This window comes from Microchirus variegatus (assembly GCF_963457635.1).
Source record: "Microchirus variegatus genome assembly, chromosome: 5".
Lineage (NCBI taxonomy): Eukaryota > Metazoa > Chordata > Actinopteri > Pleuronectiformes > Soleidae > Microchirus > Microchirus variegatus.
Window position 1 is genome coordinate 10,430,945 of NC_139806.1, and position 14,028 is coordinate 10,444,972.

A 14,028-nucleotide genomic window follows, 5' to 3' on the forward strand; every position below is an offset into this window, starting at 1 on the left:
AAACAAATAAATCCCACAATCACACACCTAGCTTCGTTTTCGTTTTCAGCTGCGTCACGTTATCCAGAGACAACGCAGCTAATACCGGAAATCACGCTTCTGGTTTCAAAATAATAGCCCAAACAGAGAATAGCGAATCTCGCTGTCTTCATTGCACGTCACATTAACGGTTGTTTGTTTTGATTATGGCAAGTAAGAAACAGTAATAAAACAAATAATGATAAATTGTGACAGAATTATATAGATGACTGACACGTTTGATGGTTTCACTTTGTATTTTGAAAATTGAAAGCGGAACATGATTTTCGCTAGCTAAACATTACGGAGGAGGAGACCGTCCTCTCCGTTTCCTGCTGCGTCTCCGCTGCTGCTTTCTGATGAGCTATATCGGTTGAGCCAAGCGTACACCGTAACTACATGCTAGGTGATGCACTGAGGGTGGTTTTAAAGAAAGACCACCCGCTATGCAGTGCTGGTACTCGGTGCGCGGTGTGTAGGTATCTGTGTGTGAGGACAGCCCGGGGTGGAGACATCAGGAAGCTGAAGAAAAGAGAAGCAGACAGACAGGAGGCCACGGTTCCCCCTCACACACATCACACACATCACCTCGGCCTTGATGGTGATGTATGCAAGGAAACCAACAAGAGTCAGCGATGGGTAAATTCAGTACAGGCCTCAACATGTGAAACACACAGCGAATGTTTTATCTCACGTTTTAAAATCTCAAGTTTGGTTATTCGTGACTTCTCATAGCAGTTAGCCATTAGTGCTACCAGATTAGCTACGGGTTCCGGTGGTATCCTGTAGCTAAATCGAGTAACGTCAACGAAACGCTTGTTAAGTGACACGGTGAAGTCGTACTATTTATATTACAGCAATATTGCGTATAATATATGTTTGTCGTCGTTTGTTGTATTTCAACTAGTATTAAGAAAACTAAAACAGCTGCTGCTATGATGTCAAGTCAAGCTAACTTCGCTAATGATAGCCAGTGAGCTAACTAATAATAAACGTACTGCAGAAAGTTGCTAATGTGTACTTATCTTTTCCTTTTCGTTCCTTCAGGTGCAACGACAGAAAGGATTCACAATCCTATCAGGTAAGTTCAACTTGTAACTTGTCAGTTCTCTTAAAACGAGGAAATGTCACTTTTCCTTGAAAATAATACAATTAAATCCAATTATTGTCACATGAGAGCTCCAGCTACAATACCAAGTGATGGGCTATTATCGTCAAATAATACAACAATGACGAGTTTATATTAAATGATATGTTCTTGAACTTTACATATGAAGTCTAGTTTTAACACAGACTATATTTTGTTCATCTTTCTCAATATAATGGCTAACCATTGTCTGTTAAAGGCTGGAGCCAATCAATAGTTAATATTTCTTTAGCTAGTACAATGTTCTGACCTAATCTAGTGAATTTAAATTCATCCGAATGATGATTTGGACGATGTTAGATTCAGCCACTGCCATTATACGATCTACAAAATAAGCAAAACCTTATTCTCAGTGGTGTTATAAAATTTTATGATGCATGAATTGGTGCGTGGTAACGCGTAAGAAAGTGATGAGAAAGGTGGCACGTCCCAACGTTTCTGATTTGCACTCTTTTGTAGACCCATAAATCTCAGCCCAAGAGCCAGTCCAGCAGCCTTCACCGTTACGACAAGGTGCGTGATGGATCAGCGGATCCCACACCCCCGTACAAGATGCTGCGACGCTCGGATGAAAGTCCCGTCAGTAGACATTCAGACAGCACAGGACATGGCAAGGCAAAAACTTCTCACACAGTCAGAGGAAAAAATGGTAAGCCTGGATCTCTGGTCTGATGTATGCATGCAATGTTCATTTTTATTTTAAGGGTTATCCTGGAGTTACAGTCATTGTCATGAAAATTAGACATGAACTCTTTCATAAAGCACAAAATAAAGGTTTTGGAGTTTTTTTGTCATATCTGTGTCTTGCCACAAGGTTAGAATTCCTTAATTGGGCTCAGAGCTGTGCGATAAAAGGAAGATAATGAAATATATTGTGATAAAACTTTTCTTCGATATAAAAACGAGATACTCTTGATGTAACTTCGTTGAGCTCATTTCATCCCTGTTATGACAGGCAACCCTAACAGCCAATGGCGATGACAGAATCTTGTGGTCGAATAGCGGTAACGTTTGATGCATGCAGTGTAAGACAAGCAAGGGAAAGCACTTGTGGTAATGTTTTCCTGACCACGACCTTGCGCATCAACACCCTAGTGAGGGCGAGTCAAAATAGAAAATTGGGATAGAAAATCCTAACGAAACAGACAGTGTTACCCAAAGAAGACATCTGAAGCGGTGCCACCCCCCGAGAGAACACACAATACAAGACTTTACAGTCCAAGACCCAAGTAAATGCCAGTGGCTGCACGCATCACATACACAATCGCCTACTTCATTGCCAAAGACATGGTGAAATTAAGCATGGTCAAAAACAACAAATTTAAGCAGCTGATAAAAGTAATTCACCCTAGTTACCAACTCTCTGGCTCTTATTTCTCTCGGACAGTTCTCCTGCAACATACTGACTGCAGAGAGAATTGAAGGGCTGTAAAGTGTATCATACTTTGCTTCCATGTCAGATTGGTCAGGTAGCATGTGTGTTTGTTTTAAAGCTGTAACTAACGTTTATTTACATAATCGATGAATTTGTCAGTTATAAATCAGATGTCTTGTTTTGTCCACAAACCAACATGATTCCGTTTAACGATTTATTGGTTGTATGAAGCAGAGAAACCAGAAAGTATTCACATTTAAGAGGCTATAACATCAAAGAAAGTAATTGTTCCAACCCGAGTTTGTTTGTTTGTTTGTACAAAGAAAGACACAGCATGAAGTATTTCCTGATATCTAACTTTTATTTAGAACTGAAAACTTTTGTTCTCCTGTAAAATGTTAATGTTTGAACCTATAATTGTTAAGATTTTAATACCTGTTGTATTAATTAATTTGCAGAATGTGCTACAGTTGTCATGTTCACCTAAACCAAAATAACCTTTTCCTATCCTTACATTTCATTTCGGAGTAACCTTCATCGCAGAATATTTAATCAAAAATCATTCTTTCTGACAAACAAACGAGGACTAATGTGGCCAAAAACATAACCTTATTGCAAAATTTACACAATAAAGTCAATGTAACACAGACCTGTGCAGAGGCTGTAACAATCCAAAGATTGTGCGCAACATTGTGTATTTATTTGGGTAATTTTACAAATGTTTCTTTTTGCAGGGACCAGCGGCTCTCCTCAGGAGAACTCCCACAACAACAGTTCCCACCATGGCTCCGACTTGCATGCGACTCAGAGCAAGCCTGCAGACAGGGTAAGAAGCTGCCCAGTGATATGCAATCGTATATCCTCAGCATATCCTGTATTAAATTACTGTCATGCTGCTATGGAATATGGTATGCTATAATGTGGGGCGTCATGTGGAGGCATCTTTCTGTCAGTATGCACAGAGTGCATGATCTAATTAAAGTTTAGACTTCCTTTAAAATAATCGAAACACTGACACTTGTGTCATGAAAGAAGAGACTTGGCGGAAGAGGAAAGCTTCATTCTTAATATTTAATACCGTCTGTTTTAACATTGTCTTTAGTGATGACTTAATACTGATGTATTGTACATGGACTGTCTGGGATAAACATAACTAGATTTATATTTATCACTTGAACATGAGAAAGCAGTGGAGTGATGATGCATCATGACAGGGTACAGTGGTTATTCTAGAAAAGAGTATGGGGGGGGGGGGGGGGGGCAATTATTTTCTTTGTGATGAATAAAAGATATGTTGAAGGAGGTCTATGTTGATTGAACGATTTCAGAAGGAACTACTTGTTACTATTAACTCAACTTTGTATAATTTAATCGACTCCTTGTGCGTAGCATTTCAAACCTTGGGTAGAGGAGGACATGGGAGATGTGCTACAAGCTGGGCTGTTGCATTTTTCTCTTTGAATGTGACGTGATCTCTCAATGCCTCAAACGAGAGCGGGAGCGTCAGTTGTGTCTGTTAAGGATGAAAACCGGGGCTGAAGAGAGATTTGTTGTCACTATATTCAGTCCATGATCCATTAATATAACAAACCAGTTTCCATCCACTCTGAAAAACCCTCATCCATTATTGAAGCTGCAAATTGAGGAACGTATGTGTACTGTATTCATGTTCAGTGATGTGTTCATATTTTAAAAGTAATAGCTTTGTGATTGAGCACAGTCAATGTTACTAATGCCTTTTTTTAATGGGTGCTGCGTCACTTTTCCTGCTTCATCTAAACCTTTTGTAACATTTATCACCTTGTCTTTTTCTGCACCAGGAACCAGCAGATGACTGGACAGAACACATCAGCTCTTCTGGAAAGAAGTATTACTACAACTGTAGAACTGAGGTCTCCCAGTGGGAGAAGCCAAAGGACCTGCTTGAGAGGCAAGACTATTCAATTTTTAATCTGAAAATTAGACTTTGTGAAGCACCTTATGTGAGTGTGATTTCAGCCTGCATTCTTCACCTTTGTCACTTTTGCATTGTTTTTATTCTGATTCAGGGAACAACGACAGAAAGATTCAGTCAAGATGGCGGCAAACAGTTTCCCCAAGGACATGGACTACAGACAGGAGGCCTTGCAGGACAAAGCCACAACAAGTTAGTTTAAAAAAAAAAAAGGGAATTTCTGTATTACCTTTAACAGATTTCAATTAGATGCCCATGATCGCTGTATATGTAGCTGTGGGTGATGTGCAAGAGGGATTATGAAGAGACAAGTGGTCCTGTGAACAAGATGCAATGCAAGGCGTGCAGGGCCTGTATTTTTACACAATGGTTTAAAAAACAAAACAAAAGTATTACATTTAATTTAACACCACCATCACATAAAAGGTGGTCTAACACTTGGCTTTTTTTTTTTAAGGAAAAATTAATAAAAAGCCGTATGTTCTCACTTGGTCAGATTTTGCGTTTGATTTCTTCCAGTTTGAAAGTTGGTGGTGCAACTCAAGAATTTAGCCTCTGTGAGGTGTGAGCAAAGGATAAGAAATTCTCAGGTTAAGTTCCTGTGTTTCACTTCCAACTTTCCGAACTGAATATGCTAGTGCCTTCATGAGGTAATTTACATCAAGTGTGTAAGTGCGACACAGTAAGACATTTTATATTTGAGCATACCGTCTCAGAATCAACATTGCGTCCGATAATGTAATGGTCTTCTTATCTGCTCTTCAGAGAACACATCAGGGGACCAGTCCACATCATCCAACTCCGCCCATTCCTCCTCCTCCACTTCTCAGAGCCTGAATTCTGCTACTAGTGCTTTAGGTTCCACCCCCTCCACCATGTCCACCTCCTCTTCGTCTTCTACGGGGCAGTTGCTCCAGTCTGTCCAGTCCCCAACCCCAGCACTGCTGCAGGACCCTGCGCTCCTTCATCAGCTCCTCCCTGCCCTGCAGGCAACTCTGCAGATGAATAATGGCAACATGGACATGGCTAAGCTCAATGAGGGTGAGGGCACAAAAGATGACTTTGCTTTCACTTCCACACATACGTCTGCTATGGTGCCACCATCATTTTATACATATGGTGTCTCACCTCCTGCGTTACATAAGTGATGCAAGTTTACATTTTTAACTCGCACTGGGTTGCAAGAATTAAGCTGATCTGAATCTTTCTCAACTGGACTGAAACAGTCATTTTCCAAAAACAGGTGCTGGACAAAGAGTTGTCTTGAGCTTATAATGAAAGAGAGCCAACGTGAAACTGGGACTTGTAGGTGCTGTTCAAACAGAAAATCCCATTTGAAATCTCACAGCTGTCTGCGTGAGGCTGACGTGTGCTTGTTGTTAAACCTCCACATTTATCCAGTTTACCAGTTAACTGACTTGGCTCGTGTGGTGTCCGTGATGACGTCTTTTGGCTAACTTTTAGTTAACTTCCTCGCTGTTGCTGCCATTTCCCCTCCTTTCTCCCTCTGTCACCTCATGAACAAGTTTGCTTAGAGGGGCATTTATTCACTCAGAAACCACATCAGGACTGGGTCATACTTAATGTCTTTGTTGTCGCTTTTATCCCCCCCAAAAAAAGAGTGCGCTGCTAACTGTGGACTGTAAAGTTCTGTGCTACAGGGAGCATGCACAGTTGGCTTGTGTTGTGTGCTCATGTGCATGTGTAAGGTCCACGAAACAATTCAATTATGGTTGCGTGGGCATCTATGGATGCATGTACACGGAAAGTATGACCCGGGATTGACCTCACGAGCGAAGACGACTGCTTCTTAGTGGAGCCCTGATTGGATTAAGTGTTGGATTATAGAACTATTTAACTTGTTTTTCACTGACAAGCTTTTTCTGATTGAATTGTTAGCGTTTGTGCACTCACCTGTTGTGTTTCCTTGCTCCTTCATATGTGTGTGTGTGCATTTGCGTGCACACTTCCTCTTTCCTCCCTCCAGTCTTGGCAGCTGCTGTCACCCAAGCTTCCTTGCGGTCTGTGCTTCATAAGCTCCTCGCTGCTGGACCTGCTTTCAACATCACTGCTCTGCTCTCCGCTGCTCAGCACTCCAACCAAGGTACAGCATTCTTAGTGTTTCTCACTGTCTGCTACACAAGCTAATTTCCTGTGTCTTTAAGGGATCCTGCTTTCCCCATTTCCAACTAGGGCTGTTTATTGTTACGATTTCTTTAATACCAATACCAGTCCTACTCATTGATTGCAATTGAATGCAGAGATGTGAGGAAGAGTTTATTTCTGACCTCTCCATCAGAGACCAGGTTCTTCTCTCTAAATCAAGGGACCCCACTGTAACAAAACTTTAAATCTTTTACTCTAACCTTGTGACATTAGCCGTTTGTTTTTTCTCAGTCATGTTCCCTTGTATGGATTGACTTATGTGGCTGCTACTTGATTGTAATCGTCTGTGGCATTATTTAGCTCATAAATTAGACATTCTAATGTACCAGCATAGTCTTAAGTAACTAGAAACACATTTAACCTCCCAAAAATGAACTTTCAATTGAGTGTCTAATATTTTGCGTTTCTTTTAAGTTAGTGGCAGCAGAGATGCCGGCTTTATTAAAGCAGTCAAACACATCGCATTGCCTTGCATTGTGTGATGAATCGATTAATCTGACTATTATTTTCACGATTAATCGATTAATCATTTGGTCCATAAAATTTTAAAAATCGTTGATCAGTGTTTGTCAAACCTGGAAATGATGATGTTCTCGAATGTCTTGTTTTGTCAATACGCCAAAATCATTTAGTTTGAATGATTTCTTTATGTGGAGCAAAGAAATGAAAAACAGATTATTCCATTATTAAAAATAGTTGATGATTAATTCAGTAATCGATCAATTGTTTCAGCTCTACGTGTTTACATGTGAATCCAGTCGCTTCTTATTCATAAAATTAAGCAAACTGAGCTGGAACTTAGGTGGTTATGCAACGTTGCACGTAATCGACGGATGTTGGTAGCTTCACTGTAATTAGTGGGGGGTTTGGATGTGGAAAATATGAGAGAAATGTGTTGATTGTAAATGACTTTTGTTATCAATGTTACACATTTCATACAGATTAACTCTGAATGTTGTTTACGTGTGTTTTAGATTCAGCAGTGTGGACAAACAATAGGCAAACATTTGCATATTTGCTCGTGTGTCATGTGATAACCCTCTGCTTCTCCACATCCACATCTCTGTCTCGTCCAGCTCAGCACTCCAGCCAGTCTCCGGTCTCTCTAACATCTGACGCTTCATCACCGCGGCCGTACGTGTCGCCGCGGAATGGCACACCCCAGAGCAACCAGAAATCTCTAGGGGGCGTGCATCCTGGAATCATCACATCCTCGCAATCAAGGGTGAGGAGCACAATCAAAAGACTCAGGGAAAAGTGTCCCTCTGCTCGTGACTTATCTTTATTCTCATGTCTTATGTTTCTCTAATGCACCCCGATGCCCTTATTTCCTCTAAATGTTCTTTTTTTTCTTTTGGGTTCCCAGGGCAGTATGTCTTCAGGCAAGCAAGGATCTGTCCCCCTGTCTCAGGCTACAGAGAAGCGTCCAGAAGACCCCAGAACTCACCAGCAGAGAAGGTAAAAAATTGGTGTTCAAAATCACTGCAACTCACCTATTACCTGAAAGTTAATTAATTAAATGCATTTAGTTCATACTAGACAGCACTGGTCCAGTGTTAAGAGGAGCTGTCACTTTTTACTCCATATTATTTCAAACATGGGGTGTAACTTTCCTGTTGGAGCTGCAACGGCCTGTTTGAAATTGCCATCTCATAGATCATTTGAAGTCGCACCGCTTAGCGTCCAGCCGAGGCCGCTCGTGGCCGTTTGTTCTCCTGCACAAAACTGAGTGACTTTGTCAAAGGCGCCAACCGCCGCAGCAGCGACAGACGTTTAGTGATGCAAGCCGACATGAGAGGGACTCCTCTCTCTGCAGGTGGCACCCGCTGTATTGGTGGAGACGCACGGGGGTGCACTAAGTAACCACAACTCTCTGTAAGCTGTCTCATAAATATCTCTGTGTGCCAGGGACAGCTGTGCACTCTGAGTACATGTTCTCATCAGCGGGTAATATTGTGAATAAAATACAGCCGCACACGATCGACATCAGGTCGACAAATAATGTGTTTCTGGCAAATAATATCAGGGGTGTTCGCCTTGACATTGTGTTCTATTAGCCGTTTAGTTAAAGGCAGCCAAAGTGTCCTCCTCTTGTCAGTGATTTCCCGTTCAGGAAGTGTTTTTTTTTATTTCCACCCTACCCTACTGAACTCCAGTAGCAACAGCTATTAAAATTGTTAAAAAGCTATGGAAATGGACCTTTGTAGAATACTGGGAGGAGTGGTGATTGCTGAATTTCAAACCTATTACATCCCTAATTGTAGCTGCTTTTGTATGTACACCATCAACACTCAGTTAGAAACTTGTCTTGCTCCTTCAGCCATGAGATTCTGTGCTCGGGATCAAACGTACCTGGTGCTGCTTTGCCCCACGCCCCGTCCGGCAGCTCCGGCCAAACCCAGGCGGACACCCCCGCCGTCTTTGTCCCCACCCTGGCAACTCATTTTAATGAGAACCTCATCAGACATATCCAAGGATGGCCTTCAGAGAACACGGAGAAACAGGTACAGTCCAGACAAACTAATGTATAACCTTAACATATACCCTACTCTGTTAGGTATGTTTGCCTTTTGGATTCTATTTCAGAATGCACCTAAAAAACACTATAACCTTTACAGGTGAACTTAAGTTAACTTCTCTAAATTTTTGAATGCACATGTCCAATTGTTCAGTGTTTCAGTACTTATTGAATAACATGCTGTTCTCTAACGAGGTGATTAACTACAAAAATCACAATTGTCTGTAGTGGTTCAATTGTTATTGAAGAGTTGAACGCTCTGGTTCAATGACAATTTGTATTCAAACAGTCGTCTTCATCATGTCATGACATCATGAGACCAACACTTTAACATTGATCAAGTTATTGTGACTTTGAGATGGTTTGTTGTGGTATTGCCTTGTTTGAGCTGAAGAAGTTACCATAGCATCCTTTTACTTAAATGCCCTGCTTTCATGGTAGAATATCGCTGTAGCATCAAACTTTTTGTGAGTAGTGTATATGTTTGTGTTGCTCAGTATGCTGCTGTATAAACCTCACACTGCACACCAGGAAATCATGTCAAGGCAAAAAAACAAAACAAAATGCAAATAAAAACTGCTCATAAAAACCCAGTTGTTCAGCAGTGTGATGAGTAAAAGGCTTTTTTACCCTGTTCCCTTAGTAAGGCCTGAAACTATCGGGTCTGTTTTCAGATGAAGGATGCCGTGTACAGTGCTTTTGTTCACAAAGTCACTGGTTTAAAGCTGTAATATTAAGCCGGAAGAAAACTTAATTGATTCAGTACATCTTCATGTGTATAATCACCAGGTTGTCAATATTAGATCTTTGTTTGTCGTGAAAAGAAAGTCTCAAATCCCTCCCCTCTCTCCCTCAGGCGGCTCGGTTGCATGAAGACATCTACAACATGGGCAGCTTGTATATGTCTGAGATCTGTACAGAGATGAAAAACCTCCGCTCCCTGGTCAGAGTGTGTGAAATTCAGGCCACGCTCAGGGAACAGAGGTGAGGCACTTTTAAGTTTAATTTTTTTTTTGCATAGACCTGTGCATTAATTGTTGATGATGCACTCATTCATCTATACCCTTTTTTTTCTCCCATCTACAGAATCTTGTTTCTGAGGCAGCAGAGCAAAGAGCTGGATAAGCTGAAGAACCAGAACTCCTACATGGTGTGAGGACCTGACCATAGAAGGAAGGACTTTGATGAATTGATTCGCATATTGATTTAAAGAAAAATAAAGAAAAGAAAGAGGAATACACAGGACAACAAGTTGCTACAGCCTGTTTAATTCTCCCTGTTAGAGCAACTGAGAAAAGCTGTGAGAAGACAGCGGCTGACGGTGTGAGGCTCCATCACCTTCATCATGTCACCTTTTTTCTTTACCTTTCCTCTAACAAAAAAAAAAAAAGATTCCCCAATGTCCACCACATGAAAAGCTCTTGTTGAAAGGTGAGACGTGACAGTTCACCGAGTCGGACACTTTACCCAAGTGGACATCAAGGACCTGAGGCTCTTTTCAAACGGCACCTTTTGGACTGTGAACCTTGGATTATATTGTATTGTATTGGGTTAACTCGTTTTCTGGTGTGTTTGTTTTCTGCCGTGTAGTTAGTTGTCAGCAAGAGATTCATCCTCGGTTTAAAAAAAAAAAAAAAAAAAAAAACTGAAATCATTTCATAATAATTGGTGTAACGCGGTTCTCAGGGGGCGGAGAGAACAAACTTGTTTACTCCCCAGACGTCTGAAATTGACATAGTCATGCAACAAAATGTACGCATTCAACAGCAGTGATGTTACTAATTTCTCTCTTTTTTTCACCATATTTAAGTCGGTGGTTTTGCCGCTCGTGTGTCCACGCTGGTTTTTTCATGAGGTTAGAGAAAAGACCTCAGACCAGACCCTTTTACTTTAATATACTTCAGTTATTTTGACCCAGTTAATGGGAATCTGCACTCTGGTGGTACAGAATCATGGGATAACTGTAGTTGGTCGTGTCAGACACACTCCAGATGATTTAGAAGAAAGGATGAGTTGATACAATACTTGGTATTGGTCCGATTTCTGTCAGAAAATCACTGGATTGACTATTGGGGGGGGGAAAGAAACGGCTAAATTTCAATTCCATCTATAAACGGTAAATATCATGAAAATGCTTCTCTGAACACAGGCAGTGGAAAGAGAGACCAGGTCGTGAGTGTGAGCTACACGTCTGTCTTGGTTATAGTAAATGCATCAGTAGAAATGTGTAATTAAAAGCTAAGTTGATGGAAAAGGTCTATGGGACTGATTTTATCAGAATTCAAGGCTGTGATAAAGTGGTCTGGAGCCATCCCGATTCAAAAGTCATTTTGAAGCCTACATTGTTGGACCTATGTCGGCTGCTAGTGTAAGAGGTTCTATTCGTTTGTTAGCCCTGCTGGCTATTTATTAATCCTCTCTTATTTTCTTTTTATGTATAATTGTCAGCGTTTTGTTTCTTCTCCCAAATCCAGTTTGGGGAAAATCTTTCATTCCTTTTGTGCAACTTAGCGAAAGATTGTGTGAACACAATAGAAGAAAAAGTGACTGAATTTACATCATGTAAAGCTAAATTATTCTTGCACATGATTTGATTACGTCTTTTGTAGTCAAAATAAAGACGGGTCGATGGAAAGACGTTTTATTTTTTCAACGAGGAAACTCCGACTTTGCTTTCGTTTCTGATCAGTTGCTGATCGGCTGCCGTGGCTGCAGCCATTTAATCTGTTGACTGCAGCCCGGCTACTTTTATTTAAAAGGGTTCATTCACGATTAGAAGACGGGCCCTTTTTTACCCTTGAGCTCTTTTTACATTCATTAAGAATGTTCCTTTGTCTTTTGACTATTCTTTTTTTTCCTTGTCTTTAAATAGTTTCCAAATCTGATGTGCACACTTTTTGGGGGGTGGTGGGGTGGGCCGGGGTAGAATGGGATGGGGGGGGGGGCTTTGTATTCCATAAAATATGAGAATAAAATATTATACCACATGAGCTACTTGATTTAAGTTTACTGTTCCGTGTTTCAGCCGATTATTCTTTTTGTGCTTGGTGTGCGACCATGGATCCAGAAGCTTGAATTTGCCTGATATCTGTTGAAGACCTGGCGTGCTGCTCCTTCTTTGGCCACAGGATGGCGACAGTGAGCCCTTGATTCTGCTTCTGTGTGAGTGTTCTTTTATTTTATTTTTTTGTTCCTTTCGAGTTTATCAGGTTAAAAAACTATTACTGCACATGCCATTTGTAAACTGTAGCCTGAAGTTGACTTGTGTTATGTTACAAGACTGACATGGGTTTGTGTATGTTGGTCATCACTGAACTTAATGCCTTAAAGGTTATAATGGTTTCGTTTTTTTATTACTTTTAATTTTTAATTTAGATTTGACTTCTTGTTTCTAAATGTAGTTTAAATTAGATGATTTAAGAGTGGGTTTGCTAGTTTGTATTTGTTTTAATTTATTTTCTGTATATGCTTAGTTTTAGTTTAGTTTTCATTAGTTTTAGTTTTTTGTGTTAGGGTTAGGGTTATATGGGGTATTTGCCCCATGCAAATATTGTCATAAAAACCCAGCAAAAGATGCCAAATTAAAAAAATGCATTGAATGAAATGTAACAATCGACCAGAAAGTAGACTGAAAAGTTGAAAACTAGAAAAGCACTCAGAGAGTGCGGACCTCCACTAAGGCAGCTCAGCCCCCCACAAAATGCTGATTAAAAATAGTGATGGCATCTACGAACCAAAATGTAATCACTTGTTCCTGGTCCCATTGTCGACATTTCCTGAAAATTTCATCCAATTCTTACTTTTCATTAACTATAATAATCTTGGCCTCATTATAGATGCCAACTGCTGTACTTCACCATCACTATTACCTGACATAAGTAGGAACCATACTTTTCAATCTCCTTAAAAAAAAAAAAACATGTATAATTCTCTTTAAAAGGACGAGAGGTGGTGCTCTTTGGCCTCGGAGCAGCTCACAAACATTACGCTTCATGGGCTTGATCATTGTCACCTCACAAATCCAATACAAGGCTTCACCCGATGACTACAGCCACGGGTCTAACGTCGTCCTCGCGCCTGTGCGTGCTGTACTTCTGCGTTAAAGTCTGTTCTCTTGATAAGTGATGATGCTGAACCTTCAATCAGCTGCTCATCAGTCAAAGTGTGTGAGAGAGAGACACTGTCCTGTCTGTGGCCATTTCTGCCCCCCAGTGTCCTTGGGGGACATTGACACCTGCTCTGATTACCTGTCATGCTATATTTATTGCTGTCACACGGTTTATTTATGGATCCGTGTGACTGAAGTGATCCAGCTGTGAGTCTCAGCCATAACCCTGGTTTCTCTATTCACCGCTTCTCCCCTCTGCTCCTCAATTAGCCCCACTCCCTCTACACCACACCTTTGCTTGCTTCTCTCTTCATCCCCACCTCTTCTCGCCACATTCCTATTTTCTCCTCATCTCACCATCCCCCCCCCCCCCGTCCTTGTCATCCCCCCTCACCATTGACTCCCCACTACTCCTCGCTTATCATCACAGCCAGAGGTGATACATTAAAGTGACCGATCTCCCCTCAAGCCAAAGTTAACATGGGGTGGGAGATGTTCAGCTTTGGCTGACATTGTGCAACTTTTGATGAATGAGTGCGCTGTGGCTCACGCCCGGTGCCTTTTTTTTTTTTTTTTTTAAATAAAATCTCGATCATTTAAACTCCAGTGATATGTGCGACTTTGAATTTAATGTATTTCTCTGCCCTATACTGTACTGTCACAGGAAGTCAAGAATATGAAAAATAAAATAAAAAGCTGGTCACTGTGACCTCACAAATAAACACAGTATTTAACTGTCACT

General features: G+C 40.9%; 1 protein-coding gene across 2 annotated transcripts; it reads left to right on the forward strand.

Moving 5' to 3' along the window:
• Window positions 1–383: 383 nt before the first annotated feature.
• LOC310927927 (WW domain-containing adapter protein with coiled-coil-like) lies at window positions 384–12,064 on the forward strand. Of its 2 annotated transcripts, XM_083890356.1 has the most exons (13): window positions 384–657; window positions 1,066–1,099; window positions 1,625–1,814; window positions 3,275–3,366; window positions 4,361–4,470; window positions 4,589–4,686; window positions 5,260–5,535; window positions 6,482–6,598; window positions 7,737–7,885; window positions 8,027–8,118; window positions 8,981–9,164; window positions 10,035–10,162; window positions 10,265–12,064. In XM_083890356.1, the coding sequence occupies exons 1-13, from the start codon at window positions 617–619 to the stop codon at window positions 10,332–10,334; spliced, it is 1,581 nt and encodes a 526-aa protein (XP_083746482.1). In that variant the 5' UTR covers window positions 384–616; the 3' UTR covers window positions 10,335–12,064. The 2 variants fall into 2 exon arrangements, with proteins under 2 accessions (XP_083746482.1, XP_083746483.1); XM_083890357.1 differs by lacking the exon at window positions 6,482–6,598.
• The last annotated feature ends 1,964 nt before the right edge of the window (window positions 12,065–14,028 follow it).

Coding starts and splice junctions, on each gene's coding strand:
- LOC310927927 (XM_083890356.1), top strand. CDS start 617: ATGGTGATGTATGCAAGGAAACCAACAAGAGTCAGCGATGG. Junction 4,471..4,588: donor CCAAAGGACCTGCTTGAGAG/GCAAGACTATTC, acceptor ATTCTGATTCAG/GGAACAACGACAGAAAGATT. Junction 5,536..6,481: donor CATGGCTAAGCTCAATGAGG/GTGAGGGCACAA, acceptor TCCTCCCTCCAG/TCTTGGCAGCTGCTGTCACC.